Source organism: Dreissena polymorpha, chromosome 1 (assembly GCF_020536995.1).
Source record: "Dreissena polymorpha isolate Duluth1 chromosome 1, UMN_Dpol_1.0, whole genome shotgun sequence".
Lineage (NCBI taxonomy): Eukaryota > Metazoa > Mollusca > Bivalvia > Myida > Dreissenidae > Dreissena > Dreissena polymorpha.
Window position 1 is genome coordinate 130,470,961 of NC_068355.1, and position 24,536 is coordinate 130,495,496.

General features: G+C 35.7%; 2 protein-coding genes across 3 annotated transcripts in view; one reads left to right on the forward strand and one right to left on the reverse strand.

Annotated features, from left to right (window-relative positions):
• Positions 1 to 24,536, forward strand: part of LOC127849744 (PHD finger protein 12-like) — a 302,244-nt gene that overhangs the window by 265,993 nt on the left and 11,715 nt on the right. The window lies entirely within an intron of this gene.
• On the reverse strand, positions 10,992 to 23,416 carry LOC127849836 (AH receptor-interacting protein-like). Of its 2 annotated transcripts, none has more exons than XM_052382591.1 (6): positions 23,149 to 23,416; positions 19,415 to 19,594; positions 18,959 to 19,136; positions 16,659 to 16,845; positions 16,170 to 16,312; positions 10,992 to 14,396 (listed from the first exon to the last, which is right to left on the reverse strand). In XM_052382591.1, exons 1-6 carry the CDS (start codon positions 23,245 to 23,247, stop codon positions 14,191 to 14,193), a joined length of 993 nt encoding a protein of 330 aa, XP_052238551.1. In that variant the 5' UTR covers positions 23,248 to 23,416; the 3' UTR covers positions 10,992 to 14,190. The 2 variants fall into 2 exon arrangements, with proteins under 2 accessions (XP_052238551.1, XP_052238554.1); XM_052382594.1 differs by having other exon boundaries at positions 23,214 to 23,266.

Genomic DNA, 24,536 nt, shown 5'->3' on the forward strand with positions numbered 1-24,536 from the left:
TTCAATTTAAAATCCACATTATCAATACAACAAAAAACAAACTGTCTGGTAATTCACACAACTTTCACATAACTTTAAATTAAGTTAACTTTTTTGATGCCTTGATGTGACTGTGTGATAATTGTGTAATACCCTTACAGCCGCAACCTCAGAGGGTTGCCCCAACTGGGCATTTACTAGTATATCAAAATTCTTTACAAGACAGACAGATACTGCATGCAGGTACCAAAGGCTTGCAGATGTCAGATATGCTGGTTTGCACTCTGACACTGCTCCATTGAAGCTTAACACTTTACCACTTAGATTCGTATTTTGATGCATTTGTAGTCTCTTAGACACTTAAATTTAATTAAAGACCTTTCTTACTAGATTGAAGTGTAAGAGGTTTATTTTTTTCAACCCTTAGAGTTACTCACATGTAGCCATTTTTAGCTCGACTATTATATATGAAATATATATAGTGGAGCTATCCTACTCACCCCGGCGTCTGCGTTAGCGTGCAAATGTTAAAGTTTTCGAACTACCCCAATTATTTTCATTCAGTATTTTTTTTTTCAACTATAGGGGAATGGCGGCGGGGCCCGTCCAAAGGGGAAAAACGCATCGCTTTTTTGGAAAAGGGGAAATTAAAAAATTTCTTTTATATGTTATGATATTTATTATATAAATACACATGTATGTATGAATGTAATATTCACAGCTGAATTTCTCTGTCCTTTTTCTAAAATATATATCAATGATATTTTCAACATAAGTTTCAGACTGTTCAGCCTTTATGCACACTGAGTCTCAGTTTTCCTAGCCATTTTGAGTCTAATTGGGATTTTTTAAATCAATACATTGGCGAATTTCAGCATTTTTATCAATAAAATAGATCAAATTGGAATGTTTTTTTATCAACAAATATTGACACAATATAGATACATCAGACCTTTTCCTGATCATTTTGGGAAAACAACACAATTCATGTGAAAAGTCCACTGATTTGGGAAAAACTAATTTAATATAACTCTTTATAATAATTCAAAATCATATTTATTTTAGTTATATACTTTGTTAGTTGTTAATGACATAAATTTGAGATATATTATCATAAGACAGTTCTTTCTAAAAAAAAAATAATAATATTTTTATTTTTTTTTTAAGTTCTGGAGGGGATTTTTTCTACAAAATTGGGGAATAATATATTACACTCTTTTTTGAGGGGAATGGGGCCGAATATCAACCCCCAAATTGCCATAAAAAACACTGTCATTGTCCCGTGACATATTGCTTTCATATTTTGCACACTTGTTTACCAACATGACCCCAACCTATAAACAAGAGCAGACAACTTTATCAAGCATTTTGTCATAATTATGGCCCCCTTTCCACTTAGAATATGCAGCAAATGTTAAAGTTTTCGTACTACCCCATTTATTTTCATTGTCCCTTGACATATTGCTTTCATATTTTGCATACGTGTTTACCAACATCACCCCAACCTATATACAAGAGCAGACAACTCTATCAAGCATTTTGTCATAATTATTGCCCCTTTTATTCTTAGAATATGCATATTATTGATAAATCTATGTCAAAGTTTGCGTACTATCCCAAATATTTCCTATATCCTTTGACATATTGCTTTTATATTTTGCATTCTTGTTAATCAACATGACCCCAACCTATAAACAAGAGCAGACCACTGTATCAAGAATGTTTACATAATTATGGCCCCTTTTACACTTAGATAATTGAACATTTTGCTTAAATTGCCATAACTTCTTTATTAATGATCACATTTTATTATTACTTTGACAAAACAACACTTACCTGAATATCACAATGGATTCCAGCCAAACAATACCCCATGCCCCTACCCAGAATCCCTTCCCCCCCCCCCCATTTTTTTTTAAAACATCTTATAAATAACCCCACCCCACATTATAATCCCCTCTCACCCCCTACCCCCCCATTTTTTTTTAAACATCATCTTATAAATTACCACACCCCACATTATACCCCCCTCTCACCCCCTAACCCCCCCCCCCCCCAAAAAAAAAATAATTTGTTTTTCTCCTTTTTTTGTTTTTGAAAGACCTTTTAATAAATGACCACACCCCACATTATACCCCCTCTCAACCACGCCCCCCCCCCCCCCAAAAAAAAAAATAAAATATTTTTCCTTTTTTTATTTTTGAAAGATCGTCTAATAAATTATTTAATATGAACAATTTCCCCATGATGGCTTACGTTATAATGTCAAGCACTCGAATAGTCGAGCACGCTGTCCTCTGACAGCTCTTGAAACTTTGCTTCCGAGTGGGATACAGTTAACTCCTGATCAATAACAGGTAAATTGAATGAACAGCTGCAAGGTTGTTTCAAACATTTGGTTAATCAAAAATAATAAATCATACAATGAATAATAGACACAATATGTTTACACACTGAGCTGTGATATGCATTAAAAAAGTTCTGTTAGTTGGTGCCCCATTTTTTGTTGGGAACCATCCAATTTTGGAATTATTGGTCCCTAGAGTGTGCAATAACCCTCAGAAAATAAATGTCATGGGACACTGCAGCACTCCTTTCTGTGTCCAGTGAAATGAAGCTGGGGTTAACATGTCTTTTGGGCAGATTTATACTTGATTTCTGTTCTGCACAATATTCTTGACCATGATTATTTGCATCTCTCTGTTTTAGATGGTATCAATGGTATGGTATCCTTAATATGAGCAGTGCTAAATATTCACCCACTGTCTCAGATGGTTTTTTATGCCAACTGTAGGGTGGCATATAGCAGTTGAACTGTCCGTAAGTCTGTCCGTCTGAAAACTTTAACATTGGCCATAACTTTTGCAATATTGAAGATAGCAACTTGATATGTGCATGCATTTGTATCTCATGAAGCTGCACATTTTGAGTGTGGAAAGCTCAAGGTCATCCTTCAAGGTCAAAAGTCAAAAATTCACTCCAAGGGAAGTAATAAGCTTTAAAAGGGAGATATTTTCTAAACCTGCCAAATGATATATTGAAATTTTATTTCAAAGCGGCGCAATAGGGGGCATTGTGTTTCAGGTTGAGCTACAAAGACCTTGTGAAGAGGCCGTAGGACCTGTAATAAACTCTGATACACACACACACACATGCATTGTGTTTCTGACAAACACATCTCTTGTTTTTTTCTTTATTTACAAGCAAGTTTGACTTGTGTAAGATTTTCATCGACTTCCTTTACACTAAGAAAATGTTTTGTAACTACACGTAAAAGTTAACGGTACATAATTGAATATATGACAGCCATACATTACTGATTGGCATCTATAGATAATAATAATAATGTCAATTGAAGTGCAATTTATTTTTAATTTTTAAGTACAACATCTTTGATATTTTTGTACTGGTATTGTGCTGTAATGTATTTACTTATACAAGGGGGTGATTTTTTTTATAGCCGCATGGACTAGAACTGTAAATGCTTTGTCCTTACAACATATAACATACCTTTTTCGATAACTCAAAATTAACAATATTTTTAAATTGATTGTATAATTGTTTCTGAATTTATGTACATGTATTAACCGAGAGCACGTGTTATACTCATTGTACAAACACATTTCCAAGAAATAGAAAATAAATTCATTACAAAAACAGCTATAGCTTTTTTAATAATTTGTCACATATTTTTAAACTGTGACTAAAACTTTAGTGTTAGTAGTAAGAATGTCTTTGAAATAATTATGACATTACCAATATTTATATCAATATATCAATGAAATGTTCAATAAAATAATTAGTTCTTTTCTGTTCTCGTAAATACAATGTATGTCGATTGTTGAAAGTACCAGCACAGCTAATGCACAAAAAATATCAAGAGGGCCATCATGGCCTTTTAGTGTCAGAAGGGGTTCACTGACACCAATTCTTGACCTGATAGATGGCACACAATAAGAGAATAATAGGATAGGTAAAACATGTGTCTGTAAAGCACGGATGCCCTCACATTCAACTTTCATCTCAAAACTCTGATTATGTCCAAAATAAGCTGTTTAAGATGGGTTCCCACTGCCGATCAGATCAACTCGATCAAGCCCGACCAAGCGGTCGGGTACTGGTCTGGTTCGGTCGGCATCAGTGGTCGGGTAGGTCAGAAATGGTCGGGCATCCTACCCGATATTTTTTGACATGTCAAAAAATATCGAGTAGCGGGCGAGCAGGAAATGGATCGAGAGGCGCTCGGGATGTGGTCATGTATTCGTCGAGTAAAAGATCAAGTAGATCGTGAAGCAATCGTGTGGCGATCGGATTGACATCTTTTACACGATCTGTACCCAATCCGCTCGACCTCTACCAGAGTTATTTTAGATCGCAACACGATACACACGACCTCTATTCGATTTGATGTACAGATTTACTAGACTGCTACCCAACGACTACTCGACCGTAAATGATCACTTCCCGATTGCTATTCGACCATACACGAGCTCTGTACCCGATCCGCTCGATCTCTACCCAAGTTATTTTAGATCGCTTTGTACGACTGTAGTACGACCATCATGATCTGGTCGTGTGAAGATCTGGTGGCGATCGAGCCGATGTCCACTTGGTCGAGCTGAGATCGTATAGGGCTCGCGTATAGGTCGAGATGATCGAGCGGAAATCTAAAAGATGGTCGAGTGGACGTCGTGAATGAGTCATGTGGGGGTCGTGTGTTATCGACAAGAGGTCGAGAAGAAGTCGTGTATACCCTTTTTAGTCGAGCTTGGTCGGGAAATTTCTGTGATAGGTATGATCGAGTTGATCAGATCGGCAGTGGGAACCCACCTTTATGGCCAAATTGTACTTTCGAACTTTTATTGTCACCTTGAGAGAGGTGATAAATGCGACACTTGGTCTCCTCATAGTAGACATTTGTGGGAAGTTGTCTTTAACAAGTGAATTATGAATGAAAAAATAATAGCCTTGACGAGCTGTTCTATAGCCAACATTGACCATGACCCTGGCCTCTGAGCTTAGGAGCAACGTTTTACAAACAAAAAACATTTATTTACTTTTGACCTCTACCTTGGCCTTTGAGGTGGGAGACAGTTGTTTAACTCAACCGGTAATCTTATAATGGTTTATTGTGCTCAGTTACGTATAAATCCCCGCAATATATGGTCAAGTTATAGATGTGACACAAATTCTTCTGCTGCTTTATGGCCAAAATTGACCTTCTTCCATTTAGTGTGACCTCCACCTTTGATGGTGATGGACATTTGTGCAATTTTATTTTCAAAATCCATCAATATATGCAAAGTAATGACTACGACTAAAAACTTGTAACTCAGCTCTTGTTACAAACACGGAATATACACAAGTATATACAAGTGTATTGTACAGCAGCCTACACGTTCTAACCACAGAGTCAGTTTATGGCAAAATTAATGGAAAAGTTTTCGAAATTTTAAACATGATCTTGTTAACCTGAACCAAAACTTGATGGATGCATATTGTCAAGTCCAAATTTTGAACTTTAAACATGTTTCAATTTTTCGACTGATAAGTTCTGCAGCTTTTTAGCAATTTTTACAGACGAGAGCGCCATGGATCCCTAGGCTCTTGAAATGCAAAGGAAGTACATATAGACTATTCTGAAAAATGCGAGCTGATTCATAAAGATTGAACAAAAAATTCCTTCTAGAGTAATAATATGTTGTTTTTTAATTTGACCAAGCAAGCTTGTTTTTGAGGTCACATGAGCCAGTCTCAAAAGCAGCCCAGATTTGATTGGGGCATTGTGTTCTGACAAAGTTTCATGAAGATTGGCCAATGTATGTGGCAAACATTAAAGCGTCAACAAGTTTTCACTATAGCAATATAAGGAAAACTGCTCCGCCCCTAAATAGTAATGTTTTTCAATCAACCAGAAAAGATTTCGAACACTCATTGTACTCAACTGAGAGTCATTAGAACAAGTTTTCTGACGAAGTTTCATTAAGATTGCACTAAAAAAGTGTCATCTAGAGTGATGACAAGGTCTCAATAAAGCCTTATAAGCAAAAATGTCCTGCCCAGCATCATTAGAAGACAATGTCATGTTCAGACCAATCTTAATTAAGATTGGACAATAAATGTGAATCTAGAGTGTTAACAAGGTTTTACTACAGCAATATAAGGAAAACTGCCCCAACCCCATTTTCGCACTCAGCCCATTTATCATTTAACAAGAGGGCCTGAAAGACCTGAGATATCAAGATATTATTGGGACACATCGTATGACGAAGTTTCATGAAGATCGGATAATAAATGTGGCCTCTAGAGTATTAACAAGGTTTTACTATAGCCATATAAGGAAATATAACCCGCCTCTTGGAAGCCATAATGATGGGAAAATAAATGTGACCTCTAGAGTGTTAACAAGGTTTTACAATAGCCATATAAGGAAAAATGCCCCGCCCCCAAGGTGGCCATGTTTTTCAACCAACCGGCATCATTTTTGAACTCATTTAAGATATTATTGGGATGAATCTTCTGACCTAGTTTCATGAAGATCGGACTATAAATGTGACCCCTAGAGTATTAACAAGATTTTACTATAGCCATATAAGGAAAAATGCCCAGCTCCTTGGCAGCCATGTTTTTCAAGCAAAAATAATTATTTTCAAACTAATCCAAGATACCATTGAGACCAATCTTCTGACCGAATTTCATGAAGATTGGACAATGAATGTGGCCTCGAGAGTGTTAACAAGGTTTTACTATAGCCTTATAAGGAAAAATGCCCCGCCCCTGGTGGCCATGTTTTAAAGCAACCAAAACCGTTTTCGAACTCATCAAAGATATCATTGGGACAAATCTTGTGACCAAGTTTCATGATGATCGGAAAATAAATGTGACCTCTAGAGTGTTAACAAGGTTTTACTATAGCCATATTAGGAAAAATGCCCCGCCCCCAAGGTGGCCATGTTTTTCAACCAACCGGCATAATTTTTAAAACTTGTCCAAGATATTATTGGGATGAATCTTCTGACCTAGTTTCATGAAGATCGGACTATAAATGTGGCCCCTAGAGTGTTAACAAGATTTTACTATAGCCATATAAGGAAAAATGCCCCGCCCCTTAGCTGCCATGTTTTTCAAGCAAACGTAATCATTTTCGAACTCGTCCAAGATATCCATAAGACAAATCTTCTGACCATATTTCATGAAGATTGGACAATAAATGTGGCCTCTAGAGTATTAACAAGGTTTTACAAAAGCCATATATAGCCTTATATGGAAAAATGCCCCGCCCCCCCCTGGTGGCCATGTTTATGAAGAAACCAAAACCATTTTCAAACTCATCCAAGATATCATTGGGACAAATCTTCTGACCAAGTTTAATGAAGATCGGAAAATAAATGTGGCCTCTAGAGTGTTAACAAGGTTTTACTATAGCCATATAAGCAAAAATGCCCCTCTCTCCCCCCCCTGGCAGCCATGTTTTTCAACCAACCGGCATCATTTTCGAACTCGTCCAAGATATTATTGGGATGAATCTTCTGACCAAGTTTCATGAAGATTGGACAATAAATGTTGCCTCTAGAGTGTTAACAAGATTTTACTATAGCCATACAGTCAATCTTGAGGATGCGACCACTTGTATTAAGCGACCTTTGTCTTATGCGACCATTTTGAAATCCCACAGAGCTTTTTCGCTATATAATGATATTGTATTAAGCGACTTTTGTCTTACGCGACCAGCGACCGCTGATTTTTGTGTATTTTGATGTCCAAATCTTGAATTAAGCGACCACTAGGAGGTAAAAGTGGTTAATCTATTGATCTTTCAGGGACAAATCCGTGTTAATTGTATATCTAAGCCAATAAGATGTACTGTTCCACCTCTGCTTTGTTTTCACACCAACCATTATGATTATGCTTTGTCTCGTTGACCCGTTCTAACCGGTATTGTTGTTGACTGCGTATCAATTTATTGAGTTGAATAATAGAGGAACGTATTACGCACAGTCTACAGCTTAAACAGTTTACTATGTGGAACGTTAAGAGACAACGCCGATTTTTCTCGAGTATAGATAAAAGGTGCAGGAACAATGCCCTGTACACGACAAACATTTCCTGAGAAGTGCGGAAAATAAACTATTAATCGACAATATCTGTCGAAATAACCAATTTGTAATTATGCTAATTAGTAGATATTTGTTAGCCAATCACATTGTTATTTACTTAATAAATTTTCCAATCAGGTCTGTTTGTTTGTTTTCAATTGACGTGTTTTAATTTTTTCAGCTCATTATGTATCATAATCGAGTCAGATTTCCTTAAGCATACATGCAGAAATAAAAATGTCAAAATGAAAAGTGTTAACGTTGAACAAGAAAAGTCGGGTTTTGGAATTGTCAAAGAGTAAAAGGGCATGTAAAACCACAGAAGAGTTTGGAGTCGGTAAAACTCAAATTCAGAACATTCTTAAGCGTAAAGCCGAGGTGCTTGAAGACGTGGAAAATAATGTGTCAAGTGAAAAGAAAGCGAAAAATATTTCCTTGTCAATGTTGTTTTTGCAAATAAATATGTACACACAATTCATTTATAATAAATGATAATTTATAATAAGTGAAAAAATAAAACACATAATAAGTAAAATATTGTTTATGTATTGTGTTTATATTCATTTTATTATAAATGTTAAAATCATTGTTGACAAAAGAGATTATCCTTCATATAGATTAAAATTGAGGGTAAGCATTCTTCCAGAATGGCCTTTTTTATTTAAAGACCATTTTATTAAGAGACCACTTTTGATTACTCCCTTGAGTGGTCTCTTAATACAAGATTGACTTTATAAGGAAAAATGCCCCGCCCCTTAGCAGCCATGTTTTTCAAGCAAAGGTTTCCATTTTTTAACTCATCCAAGATATCATTGAGACAAATCTTCTGACCAAGTTTCATGAAGATCGGAAAATATAATTTTCGAACTTGTCCAATATATTATTGGGATGAATCTTCTGACCAAGTTTCATAAAGATCAGACAATATATGTGGCCTCTAGAGTGTTAACAAGATTTTACTATAGCCATATATAGTCATATAAGGAAAAATGCCCCACCCCTTGGCAGTCATGTTTTTCAAGCAAACGTAACCATTTTCAAACTCCTCCAAGATATCATTGAGACCAATCTTCTGACCAAATTTCATGAAGATGGGACAATAAATGTGGCATCTAGAGAGTTAACAAGGCAAATGTTGATGCCGCACAACGGATGATGCACGACAGACAAAAGGCAATCACAAAAGCTCACCATGAGCACGTTATGCTCAGGTGAGCTAAAAAAAAAGGTTCTGACGGAATTTCATACAGATTGGACTAAAAATGTGTCTTTTAGAGTGTAAACAAGGTTTTATTATAGCCATATAAGGAAAACAGACCAGACTCATTTTTAAACTCATCCTAAATATCTTAAGAACAAAATGTTCTGAATTAGTTTGATGAAGATTGAAAAATCCATGTGACTTCGAGAGTTTTAACAATGTTTTACTAAAGCCCTATAAGAAACAAGAGGGACTGAAATGCCCACAGTAGCTCACCTGAGATTCAAAGGAACTGACCTGTTCTGTGCAGCCCAAGATGTCATTAGAACAAAATGTTCTTACCAACTTTCATGACTAGTGAACACCCTGGCAGCCACGTTTTTTAACAGACCAGAACCATTTTCATACACATCCAAAATATCATTTAAACAAATATTCTGACAAAGTTTCATGAAGATTCATAGGTCCATATAAGGAAAAATGCCCCGCCCCCTGGTGGCCATGTTTTTCAAGCAACTGGAACCATTTTCGAACTCGTCCAAGATATTATTGGGATGAATCTTCTGACCAAGTTTCATGAAGATCGGACAATAAATGTGGCCTCTCGAGTGTTAACAGGGTTTTACTATCGCCATGTATTGCCATATAAGGAAAAATGCCCGCCCTTTGGCAGCCATGTTTTTTTCAAGCAAACGTAACCATTTTCGAACTCATCCAAGATATCAATGAGACCAATCTTGTGACCAAATTTCATGAAGATAGGACAATAAATGTGGCCTCTAGAGTGTTAACAAGGCAAATGTTGAAGCCGCACAACACACGACGGACAAAAGGCTATCACAAAAGCTTACCATGAACACGTTGTGCCCATGAGCACGTTGTGCTCAGGTGAGCTAAAATTGACCCATCCCCTCGAGGCCAGGTTTTTCAACCATTGGGAACCATTTTCAAACTTTTCCAAAATATCATAGTAACATGTGTTCTGACCAAGTTTCAGGAGTGAAATAGGACTGAAAATGTGACTCCTGATCTCAGTATTAACAAGATTTTACAATAACCATATTATGAAAAATGCCCCGCCCCTTGGCAGTCATGCTTTTCAACAGACCAGAACTATTTTTGAACTCGTCCATTATATCCCTACACTTAATGTACTGACTAAGATTCTTTTAGATTGAACAATAAATGAGCCTTCAATAGTGTTAACAAGGTTTTACTATTACCGTATTAGGAGAACTGTCAAGTGGCCATGCCTCCTGGCAGCCATGTTTTTCAACCAACCAGGACCATTTTCAAACTCGTCCAAGATATTATTGGGACAAGTGTTCTGACTAGGTTTCATGAAGATTTGACAATAAATGTGGCCTCTAGAGTGTTTACAAGTGTAATGTAGACGACGCACGATGGAAGACGCACGAAAGGCAATCACAAAATCTTGCCATGAGCACGTTTTGCTCAGGTGAACTTAAAACAATGGCAGCAAGAATGATAATAACAAAGTGGAAGCAACTGGAAATAATTTCAGAAAAGTGTGCCTTGACTTCTGGAAATCATGACTCCTTGTTGACTCATTTTGTTTATCTACTGTTAAAACCACTATTAGTATGCCTATCAAATACAACAGATTTCGATGTGCATACACTCTACCCTATCTCACCTATCAAAGCTGATATTGTAATTAGCAGAATCTTGAGAATAATGCAAAAACAGTCAAAGACATTGTCACAAAATATTTATTTGAACAACATATAATTCTAACAATAAAAATATCAATAATATTAAAAACGTATGTATTAAACAGTATGGAGGTAAAATGATATGATTGTATAGAGCATATATGCTAATATCTTACAGTAATCGTTATCCAGAATATTGTCAAATACACACAGAATGAATTCTAGTACTGGCATCCATTTTGCTACAGTCAATAAAGAAAAGAAAAGAAAAGTAAGCAAAGTTCTGAACCCCTTGCGAAGAATGATTGACGCGCCCAGTGTACATGTGTGGAAAGTTATTGTTCAATACCAATATTCGACTGACATGCTGTGAAACAGGTCTTGCAGGTGATTATTTGTAGCAAGATTTTTTTTCATATTCTGAAAACATGTAATTCCCATATTTGACCTTTAACCTTCAGTGTTAATCTTGACCTTCAAATAAGATACAAGAGTTAAACCCGTTTTCACAATTGTTTTCACTTTGTTGTGATAAGCTGCTTTAAATTACCTTGAGATTTAGAAAAAACAACTGTATCATGCCATAGTGACATTTTAAACAATAAAATGTGACACTGATCTTTAAGCTAGGGGCACGTGTATTGCACATGACTTGTTGTGAGTTATGAAGTTCCAGTCTGGATAACCTGTTTGGCCTTACTTTGACCTTTCATAGCTTTGTGTGATTTTGATCTTTGATGTGTTGCGTGTGAATATTTGGCTATTTATTCTAAATTGCTTGAATAAAGATGAAGTTAAAGTACAGTTAGATTAGTTAAATGTGACACTGTTTTCACCATTATCATTTGTGGTTAGGTATTTGAAATTTGCAACATAACTGCAAAATGTTTAGATAAATGTTGAAGGTGAACTCCTTACAAAATATGGCTGATGACTGCACATACAAACATCAAACCGACATTGTACATAAGAGCTGTATCCAGCAGGCTTTACAAGAACAATTATAATTTAAAGAATAGCAATCAGAGATATCTTACATGTGCATGTATTTCAGGAGTATATTCCATTAAAAATAAATAAGCACAATATGTTGTAATGAATAGTATATAAAATATAAATTTAAATCACAATATAAATTAAAACTTGGCCAGCAAATTGTAATTGTAATTATTCTGACAAAGATCACACTTGAGTCATACATTTTGCCCTAGTTTGACAAGTCTTTAGTTGAAGATTTGACATGATGATCTAGTATTTAGAAGCATGTGACCTAGATTTAAATATTACCTAGGTATTTTCATGGTAACCATTCTCACCAAGTTTTATCAAGATTGATTCATAGATATGACCTCTAGAGGGGTAACAAGGTTTTTTTCCAATATTAACATAACCTGTTTTTTTACACAAATGACCCAGATTCAATGTCAAACTATATAGTGTAAAGATAAACATCCTGAGATAGTTTAATAGGTTTTGAGCCACAAATGTTTTTTCTGGAATTGTAAGGTTTCTGTTTTGATTTTACCATGTGACCTAACTTTCTGATGCATGTTACCCAGATTCAAACATGGCCTAAATGTTGTCAACATAAAGCTTATGACCAAGTTGAAGAAAGGTTTAGTCATAATTGTGGCATCTTGAGTGGAAGCATGGTTTTTCTAAGATTTGACCCGGTGATCTATTTTTTGGAAACACATTACCAATATTCTATCTTGTTCTTAACATTCAGACCAAATTTCATCAAGATGAAAAATGTGGCCTCTTGAGTGGTTACTAGGTAAAGGTTGACCATCAAACTGCTAAATGTATGCAGCACAATGATAGCTCATATCATGCACCTCATGCCCAGGTGAGCTACAATGTAACAAGCTGTTGTTTTGCCATTAATCAAGTCTTGACCTCTACAGGTGACCTTTACCTTTGAGGAAGGGGACTGATGTGACACACCATCTTTTCAAAGTGGTCGTTTGTGGTAATAGTTTAAACATTTCATGATGATAGACAAATTTACAGTCTGGCCAAGATGTTTTACAGCCAAATTTGACCTTTGACCTCTTATTGTAACCTTGACCAATGGTATGGGGAATTGCGGTTTAACACACACCATATCCGGCTGATGGCTATTTGTGTTAAGTTATTTAAAATGGCATTATTAATGACGAAGTTACAGTGCAAACAAGCCGTTATAGGACAAAATTTGACATTTGACCTTTTAGTGCTATTGTTCCTTTGAGGATGAAAGACCGGTGTTTCACACAATGGTCATCTTATGCTAATTGGCACCAAAGTCTTTAACAATCCAACAATATATGGCAAAGTTATGACTGAGAAATAAATTTGCAAGTTGCTAAATAGCCAAAATTTGACTTTTGACCTATCAGAGGGACTTTGAGCTTGGTGGTAGGGAGATGTATGTTACAGAGACAAATTGTCTTACAATGATTTGTGCAAAGTCACTTTAAAATCCATGTATGTATTGCAAAGTCATAGACAGACAATAATTTTTTCACAAATGGAGAGACCGAGGGACAAACAGACAGTGTGCTGCTTTCTTTAAAGGGGGCATTTACAAATAAATCACTTGATTTACCCATATTAACAACATGGACAATCACTTTGATTGTTTTACATTCATGAGAAGCACCATAAACCTTAAAAAATACATAAAGATCTAACAATCATACAAAATTACTAAAATTATGATCCCTAAAAAATACTTGAGATTCAACTAAGCATCCTCAATGAATATTCTGGTAACATTCTTGACAAAAGGTAGATGAACCAGGTTTGGTCAAATTTCAATATTTGTAAAAGTTTTCAATTAAAAAATGGAACAAAACACACTTTACACTTTTTAAACAGCATTTAAATCATGAAGAAAATTTGATTCTATGAAAATGGCAACAAAACTCACTCACTTTAATATATTCCTTTTCAGCACCTCCCTGTCCTTTTCCTATAAATAGATCTGACACTTATCAAAATGTCTTTATACTGATCGCAATGTGTAGCAGGACTCCTGCTGTAAATTGTAAACCCTAAACACAACCATTCTGAATGTTTTGCTGCCTTTTCACCCCTTGTTTGTATCAAGTCAAACATGCCACATTACATGTACTAACAAAGAAAGGTTATTGTGTAAATTTTAAGCTAATGTGTACCTTGATTTCCCTGCTATTTTACTTTCTTAACCTTAAGTCTAAAAACAAAAGTATCAGTATTAGCATATATGCATTGCTCACTTAGCAAACATTCCTTGTAACTTTTTCTTATCTTCTTCATCTTTGGCTTTTTGCAATTCTTCGATGTCATGCAGTAGTTTCTTTACCGTTTTTGTCAGAGAAGGATCAAGTTCCATAACTCTTTCAAAGTCAGATTTAGCTTCTTCAGGATTCCATGCACCCATGTGGGCTTTTGCTCTTCTAAACAATGCCTTTACATTATCTGAAAAATGCATATACATGTAACAACAATCTGTTCTATTAACTTTTGGTTTCTTAACCAATTCCTTACAAACATCTGGAAAAAAATCAAAGAGGTACTGATCCATGAGAATATTACTTATACAAACATCTGGAAAAAAATCAAAGAGGTACTGATCCATGAGAATATTACTTATACAAACATCTGGAAAAAATCAAAGAGGTACTGATCCACGAGAATATTACTTATAGTTTTCCCCTGCAAAGAAAACATTTCAGTAGTATTGTGGAAGTTCTTTATAATGAGAATATATAATTTTACTGCCCTTTTCTATGGTATCATTTAAATGTTGAGATGTTAAACTGCGGTTTTCAGAGCCATCCAGAGCTCCAGATAATTTTTTCATCCCAGGGGTATTTCACTTATTAAATTTTTAATTGATGAGTAAAAATCAAAAACCGATAATTTTAAGAAGTATTTATGTTCAAAGGATCAGAATTTATAATAAATTGTATATGTAGTGTTAACTCGCTACAACAAGCAGTTTTGTACACAATAAAGCAACAACTTTTGTTTTATTTAACAGTTTTTCTGTGTTTTTTGCCCTTGGCTTATATAGTGCCACACAAGAGATGAACTGATAGCAAAAATTATATGCTTGAAATTGAGCGATTCGGTGTGATTGAATGTGTTGTCAAATGTTTTAACCATAAGCGTATATCGATTCTCAACAATGCAGCGGGTAGCCCGTTGTGTCAACATCGGCCTTTATTGTGGGCCAAAATGAAATGATACCGTTCTGACTGAGGAGTAAATTAGGTCGGAAATCACATTCTATACTAAGATGGTGATGTCACTACGTTTATACCGGTGTGGACACAATGACAGGAACCAGTCATGTTTGCATGAATTTATATGCATGTATAAATGGCTAATATGCATTGAAAATGCACATGATGCGTAGTCCAAATTTAGCCAGGAGTTTTTTTACTCAACAAAATTTTGTCATGCGTATTTTTTTTTTCATGCATATTTTACGCAAATACGCATCTTATCTGGCCCTCTGGAGCCATCCCCTTTCTGTTTTCTCTTAAGAGATTTATCAATTATGCCCCCTTTAGAGATGAAATGGGTGGGTAGAGGGATCTCTTAAACCTGTCTGTAGTTCAGTCTGTCTCAAATATGTTCCACACTGTTACCTACCCATCCAATGAAAGATACCAAAACAGACAAGTCACATTCTCACATTCAAGGTCAAACTTTGGAGACAAATGTCTGAATCAAGGACATTATTGTCAAAAAAATAGGGCACACATTCACTCTAACAATTGACCATATATTGAAGGGTTTTAATAACCAGGCACACAATTTTACCTATACAAGATGGTGTGTCATGAGTAATATCTGTGAGGCTAAGTTCAATATGAGGGTCAACTCTGAAGTCAAAGGTGGAAACGCAAGAATCAAAATTTCATAGAATTATCTCAAAACTCGCATAATTGAGCTGACACCATGTTTCTATAGTATGCAACAATGACCTTGACCTTTACCTGAGTAACACAAAATACAATCCAAAGCTTGGTTTCCATGCAAGCTTGTTATGTCAAAAGATTCCTTTCCATCAAGATTGATCTACACAAACTTCAGGTATTGAATGGAAACCACCAGTTTGATGCGTCATAGCCATCAAAATGAAACCACCAAGATATTGAATTTAGGAGAAACCGAGGTTATGCATAGTGTTCCCCATGGTAAGTGACCTAAAGAGAAGTCAGATTCTTTTCCTAGACCTACCTGGTTGACGTTTCAAGACTGTAGAGGTGTGCTCAATGACGGGGTAAAAGTCGCCAATCTGCAGCTTACATTCAGAGAAGTTGGACAGGAACACTATCTTTCTATCCTCTAGCTCATGCCACTCGGGGTCACCTGGTTTCTCTCTGGCAGAAAAATGTGAACATGGAATGAAAACTGTGCAAGATGGGGTGAAAATGTGAACATGTGTATGCCTTCTCCTCTCTTGGTCAAAGGCACTCATTAAAATAACAAATATGTTGTACATTGAATGAAGATCAATTGACTTTGTTTATTGAATACAAATATAGCATGCTTAGCTCTGAAAGACATTAGCGAATTAATAAAGCATGTTATGTTTTCTGTAGAAAACGTAAGCCCAGAAAATGCAAGTGGGTAAAAATCGTGTTAAAAGAAAACAAAGAATTTGTTAAGCGACCACATTATCTCACATGTCAATGTCTAAATGCTCTGTATACTACAACCACTAACTTCATTTCAAGTTGTTCCAAAATGCCAACAGCCTCTGAATACTTGTCAGCCGCCTCATGGTACTTTCTGTCCTTGACCAGAACTTTCCCATCTGCCTGCAGGGTGTCCAGCCTCTTGATTTTCTCGTCGTCGTTTAATGTCCAAACCTCCTTCTCAAATGAGTCTGGCTTGTGGACAGATAGCACCTCTGAAACCATTTCAATGTAATAATATGTGTCTTGTTCTGAGAAAACTGGGCTTAATTCATGTGCGTAAAGTGTCGTCCCAGATTAGCCTGTGCAGTCCGCACAGGCTAATCAGGGACGACACTTTCTGCTTTAATGGTATTTTTAGTTTCAAGGAAGTCCCTCCTTACCTAAAATCATGTTTAGGCGGAAAGTGTCATCCCTGATTAGCCTGTGCGGACTTCACAGGCTAATCTGGGACTACACTTTACGCCCATGTATTATGCCCAGTTTTCACAGAACATGACACATATATGAGCCTTGCTCTGGGAAAACAGGGTTAAATGCATTTTGGTAGCGTGGAGTGTCTGAACAGGCAAATCAGGGACAACACTTACCCCATTATTGTTCAGGTTTTTTTTTAAATGAAGTCTCTTCTCAACAAATATGCAGTTTGAGCTGAAAGAGTCATCCCTGATTGGCCTGTGGGGACGGCACAAGCTTATCTAGAAGGACACTTTACGTATATGCATTGAACAATGCTTTCCCAGAGCTAGGCTCATATACATTCCATACTTATAAATGATGAGTACAAATAACATGTTTCCAATGCATGAATCTGTTTCTACACTTTCAACAATGTAACTTCTGTTAGTGATAGAAGATTGTACAAAAACAGTGTTGAATGCAAGTGTCTTGTTTAATTTCATGCCCCCAAAAATACCCTTAAAAGTGATGGTTAACATGAATCTTAAAATGTTGATAAAGTATTTTTAAGCAGCAATTTCAAGAGATCTACATTTCAAATACTTGATCATTTGATTTTCAATGGATTACACAGCCACCTCTGATAATATTGCTAAATTGTTTACTTAAAGATGGGCCTAATAAAATGCCAGATTTATCATTCATGAGAGAAAAAATGCTACCCCAATTCACCATGGTCCATCAGGCACCACATCATATTTGAGTGAATGTGGTCTCCGACAATGAAGAACACCCTAACAAGGCTTTAAAGTGGCCTTTCCACGTTTTGGTAATTTGACAAAAACTGAAAACAAATGTTATGATAGTTATGATATTTGTGAGGAAACAAAACAAGAGCTGTGTTTGTGAAACACAATGTTACCTACTGCGTTTTGAAGCCATATATTTGACCTTTGACCTAAAAGGATGATGTTGATCTTGACCTTTCACCACTCAAAATTTGCAGCTCCATGAAATACACATGCGTGCCAAACATCTGGAGTTGCTATCTTCAATATTGCAAAAATTATGACCAAGGTTAAAGTTTTGGGACAGACACACAGACAGACAGGCCAAAAACAATATACCCCTGATCATTGGATCCAGGGGCATAAAAAAATGTAATACTGAACATTTACGATGCTCTAAAATATCCACTATATGCATCTTTTGACGATTGAAAAACCTGAAAATTATAAAGCGTTGCAACACAAAACCATTGAATAATTTTGAGAGTTCTGTTGTCGTCGTTATATTTTGGGATACTACCAGAATTGCTTATATACAAGAGCACTGCATAACAGGTGCCAGGCTTGGCTACGGGTGCAGTTTTGAATAAATGAAAGCTTGTCAATTATATTTTTTTAGAGGTCACAGTGACCTTGACCTTTGACCTAGTGACCCCAAAATGGGTGTGGCGTGTAGAACTCATCAAGGTGCATCTACATATGAAGTTTCAAAGTTGTAGATGGAAACACTTTGATTTTAGAGCCAATGTTAAGGTTTTAGCACGACCCTGACGGTGGCAACACGACGAGCTGGCTATGACAATACCTCAGGTTTTCTCCAAAAACGCCTAGCTAATTAAGCATGAAATACATCACTCATTGTATGAGCACGAATGGTTGTGTGGTCTAAGCGATATTGACCATGGGCAAATGGTTCGAGCCCAGTTGAGGGTTAACTTTTTTTTCATTATTTAATTTTAGTATTGTTTTTTACTGGAGCTATTTAGATCCAATGTTTACATTTATCAATATAAAGCATTAAATGACAAACTTCAATACATGCCAAAAACTGTGAAAAGGCCCCTTTAATCTTTCAATACAACCAACCACTTAGCAATTACCAATCAATGATAGAAAGAAACTCATTCATAAATAACCCTACCCATTGTGAACGTCAGTGGCTGAGGATTTTTCACCAACTCGTCAAGATCTGCATATCCAAGACCATGTTCAGACATGGCCATCATGCCACAGCAATGACCATTCTCAGCATGTTTCTTTGGGTTTTTGCTGAATATGCCCCTAAGCTGTTTTGACACCAGTGCATACTGATCCACATGCTAAATTAAAAAAAAATAAAATCATTCAAAGGTTAACATTAAATTCTTGTGCGTTTTTTTTTGCTGTTTTGTATGTATTTGATTCTTATTTGTTGCAATTTTTAAAAAATTATCGCTTCCATTTATTTTTACATTTATTAATGTGTACAATGAAATTAAAATGTTTTATTTCATGCTTAAACATTTCACATGCTTACATGTATAAGTTACTAAAACATAAGTAATATAGTATATATGTCAACAACAGAAGGAATAATAAATATTTAATATATACCAACCTTTTGATCTACAATAAATTCAGCTATTTCCTTTACTCGCATTGTTTTAATAAGCTCCTCCCATACTTCAAGCTTAAATTTTTTGCCTAATATCATCTCCATAGGCTTATCATAGTGACGACTGTTGTCTATTACTGTTTTCTCTTCATCACATTTGGTTGTCTTGTAGTGAAAAAATATCTGAAAATGTTGAATTGCATTTAAAAACAAACTATATTTACACTCAATGTAAATGTACAATTTTGTATGCAACCTATCTCAAACAAAAAATTCTACAATACATGAAATAATGTAACTGTTTAATTTTACAGGACCTCACCAAATTAATCTGATGTTTTTTAACTAAAAAAACAGAATACTCTTTTTAAAGTCTTTATTCGGAATAATAATGGTTGACCAATCCAAATGAAAACTTAGTACAGATTTGTTTTATGACACATGGTAAAAATGTAAAAGTGCAGAAAGCTTTATTTGACATCAGTTATGATCAGTATTATAAAAAACATATTTCATAATATTCACAAAAGAACTACGATAGCCTATGCCAAATGCCAATGAGAACAGAGACAGTCAATGTCAAAGTAAGGCCAAAGGTTGCATGGTTCCCTGCTATTGATGTTTGTTTGTTAAAAGGCTGGAAACAAATTCAGTCCATGCCATCATGGAAGCACTTCGATTTTACAGCCAATGTAGAGGTTTATGTTAAAGTTTTATATTAGAGGTCACAGTGACCTTGACCTTTGACCTAGTGACCCAAAAATGGGTGTGGCGTGCAGAACTCATCAAGGTGCATCTACATATGAAGTTTCAAAGTTTTAGGTGGAAGCACTTTGATTTTAGAGCCTATGTTTAAGTTTAATATTAGAGGTCACAGTGACCTTGACCTTTGACCTAGTGACCCAAAAATGGGTGTGGCGTGTAGAACTCCTCAAGTTGCATCTACATATAAAGTTTCAATGTTGTAGGGGAAAGCACTTTGATTTTACAGCCAATGTAGAGGTTTATGATAAAGTTTTATATTAGAAGTCACAGTGACCTTGACCTTTGACCTAGTGACTTAAAAATGGGTGTGGCGTGTAGAACTCATCAAGGATGAATCTACATATGAAGTTTCAAAGTTTTAGGTGAAAGCACTTTGATTTTAGAGCCTATATTTAAGTTTTATATTAGAGGTCACAGTGACCTTGACCTTTGACCAAGTGACCCAAAAATGGGTGTGGCACTTAGAACTCCTCAAGGTGCATCTACATATGAAGTTTCAAAGTTGAAGGTGGAAGCACTTTGATTTTACAGCCTATGTTTAAGTTTTATATTAGAGGTCACAGTGACCTTGACCATTGACCTGGTGACCCAAAAATGGGTGTGGCATGTAGAACTCATCAAGGTGCATCTACATATGAAGTTTCAAAGTTGTAGGTGGAAGCACTTTGATTTTAGAGACAATGTTAAGGTTTTAGCACGACGCCTACGACGGACGGGGGACGACAAGCTGGCTATGACAATACCTCTGGTTTTCTCAGAAAACAGCCGAGCTAATAAAACCACTAAACATTTCAGACAGATACACTGTTTTGTTTTCATTTCACTCCAAAATAACTAATTCTATTCACCAATTTTTTACCGGACACAAGGACAGCCGCTTTCGGAAATCATACCAATCCTCTTCATTGAATATATCTGAGATCTTGTGCCTGGGTTTTTGGAATGTACATTTAACTGTGTAAATTTAATGACTGACAAAATAATGAATTTGAAAAACTTTGAATGGTAAAAATTCTGCATATTTTTTCTTGTATGATGATTTCTATCTATTTACATCATAATAAATATCTGGGTAATTAAATAAATTATCCAGTCGAAAGACGACACACAGACACCTGGATCAGGTACGTACAGCTCAACAATCTTCCTGATAAAACAAAAAACCATGTAAAAAAATTAAGTCTCAGGTTTTTCTAATACAATCTTCCAAATACACAAACAAAAATTCCTGATACCATCTACATCAATTTGCCTGTTTTTTGTGGATCAAGGCTTAAAACAAAAAGTTGATAAAAAATTGAATACCGAATTTTGAATCGACGCTTCAATCTATCTTACTGAGGTTCTGGAGAGTTGATGTAGCATGATTGGTTGATTAGACATTATCTTGCCAAGGTTTCCGCATATAGTTGATGTATACACTAGCATATTTTTATTTTTGGAATTCTAGGTCCTTTATCATTGCAAAAACTTTTTTGTGAACCAAAGTTGGGCACTTAAATTTCGAAATCAGAGTCCGCAGGCAGCCTGAACTTTTCTGATCAGTGTATTTTCACAGTTTCTGCAACTAGCCATTCTTAAGATCAAAGCGATAATGACTTCACCAAAACTTTTGAAAGCCATTTATGATCCTCTGTCAAAAATTGTAATCGCTTTACCCAACTAAAGCACTGTCTAAAGGCGAAGTGTCATTTTATTGGACAATCAATTTTGACCAATAAGAGCTCACGCTTTATGAGCGACAGCACTCGTAAGCATGCAATACCTGTAGTTAAATCATGACGTACATGTAATTGCTAAAGAAATCTTGGCCTGCGAAGAATGATGATGTCACCCGGCTGTAATCCTTGTGGAAATTGTGCATTTCATGCATTATACTGTCAAAACATTGTTTCGAGGCATAAAGCGTTTTAACAAATAATCGTTGAATTCTTTACGCAGCTTTTAATCTTTTGTTGAAATCTCCAATGATCATAAATAAATGTGTAATCCAAAACCCACTCCAGAATATTAATGTTAACCCGATTGTAATCCAAAACACACTTCAGAATGTTAATTTAAACACGAAGTTGACAAATTCTATCTTCAAATTAACAGTGCCTCATTTATATCCTGTTGATTCTGTCTAAAATAAATAGGGCGCGAAAATTATGCAGCATGTACAACGTCGTGTCATTTGCATGGAAAGCGTGGGTGTATTGATTGTTGTATAAACACATACACATCACGTTAGGTGATTTACGCATGTAAAGTGGGAGTATTTCATCAAATCTTTAAATAGTCACTTATGCTGAAATTAATTTATTGGGGAATCGTTCGAGTCAGGATTATACTTTCTATACAGAAAAGGTTTTAAACAATTAAAAAACAATTGATAAATATATCTTTTTTGATGACTTTATAGTTGTTGTTTTTAAAACTCATCACGCACTAAATAACGTAATTGGTCTCAAAATATATAAAAAGTACAGAGGGGACAGTCCTTCCCACCCTATTGGCCCCGGTGCTTCTGAAAAAAATCCTATGGAAAGCACTGAATATCATTATTCCGTGAGCACACCATGTCAAGTAAGTTTTTTTAATTTGCACATTTGGGATATATTTATGATATGTTTGTGTTTATTTTTTCCAAAAAATAGTTTATGTTGCTCATTTTTACCTATTTCAGTGCCATCTGGTTTCCAGGCAGCACAGTTTATTAGAAAGTGCCATTACCAGTTGCAACTCCCAGCAACCCAGAGGGTCAATGGGTGGAAGATGGATTATTGCAACTATCAGATCAGGTATTGCTCACAATGAAAGGGTGCATTTTAGAATACCTTCTTTCGTTAACGTTAAAATAAAACTTGCAGGTAAACGATGAATTTCAATTATCCGAAAAATGGATTCATCCGAATAGCTTGTTAATAATAAAAGTAAGTTGAATATCATTTTCGAAGGCAATGTTAAAGCTGCATTATTAAATAACAAACCTTAGTGCCATCTTTATAATCTGGGGATAAGCCTTCTCCCGCATAAAGAATTTTCTTGAGGATACCTTTCTGTTGAAGTTGTGCAAAAATCTCAGCCATATTGTTGTTGTTGTCGCTTGTTGTTGTACCTGTAAATACTTAATTTAGGGCTTTTGTCGACAAAATATATCCAGACGCCCAGAGTGCTTCTCGCACCATGTACTTTATTCACGGAACCCACATTATACATTCCGTTGGAACTACATTTTACAATAAACAAGACCTTGTGTGGTATAATCCTCACGTCCTAATAAGTAATTTCGTTTTAACATACGAAAGGGCGGAAATATGAAACGATGTGATTATTATAGGGCCGCCATGCCCTTGCCTTTACTGACTATTATTAATGTTCGATGATATTGATGACAAAGAAAGGAGACTAGTAGTGCAATTTAAGCTTCCGTACAGAATTGAACAAAGTATATTTGACATATTTTCTCATGAATGTGCAAATCTCAACGGTCCAACAAAAAGAAATGCTTTCAGACAATTAAGAGAATCTATAGACTATTTAAGAGCTGTAATAAAACGTCATACCGTACAAAATCCTTTAACATCTTTAAAAAAGCGTTTTGATTGTATTTGAATATGTCGTTTGGGTATAGTTCAAACACTGTCAGTGTCCGAACAATTGTGTCGCCATGATATAAACTTTCTGTTTATCTGTACATCTTAAAGTTGTGTCGAGCTTTTCTCTGATGTTAATTTAATACGCAGGAAGAAATTAACAAGCGCACTACGGTCCGCCCTCGGTGTGAAACACATAGATATAATAGATGGAACGCATTTGAAGTGTTCAACCATGAATTAGTTGCAGTTGTTTTCATACGAGAGCCATTGATGCATGGTGACGAAAATCTAGATAAATGTGTGGCGACCATATTGCGCTGAGTTAATTGTGGCAGTAGCTGTGGCGGGATTCTGTGTTGCGCTTTGCTCTGACCGAACTGCTTAAAAAGAAAGACGATGATTTATTGCATTCTGTGAATGAAACCTTAATTTTTTATTAAGTTGTGCAACAACAAGATGGCTAAAAATAGTGTTTCGGAGGCTATACGGCAAAGCCGTAGTTTTTTTGCCGAATTAATTCAGCATTCTTCCATCAATATCAAGAAGAACTGGCCGACAGCAGAACAAACTTACCACGACGTCTAGACAGTTTCTAACAACTACTGTGTCACACAAGTATTACGTTGTCCCGGACCATTTAGTCAGTTTCTAACAACTACTCTGTCACACTAGTATTACGTTGTCCATTTAGTACAAGAATTGAACGTTCGTATACTGTTTAAAGAAGATCGTTACTGTGCATTATTTTATGCCATTTTCCTCGTTCTTCCGCAAACGTA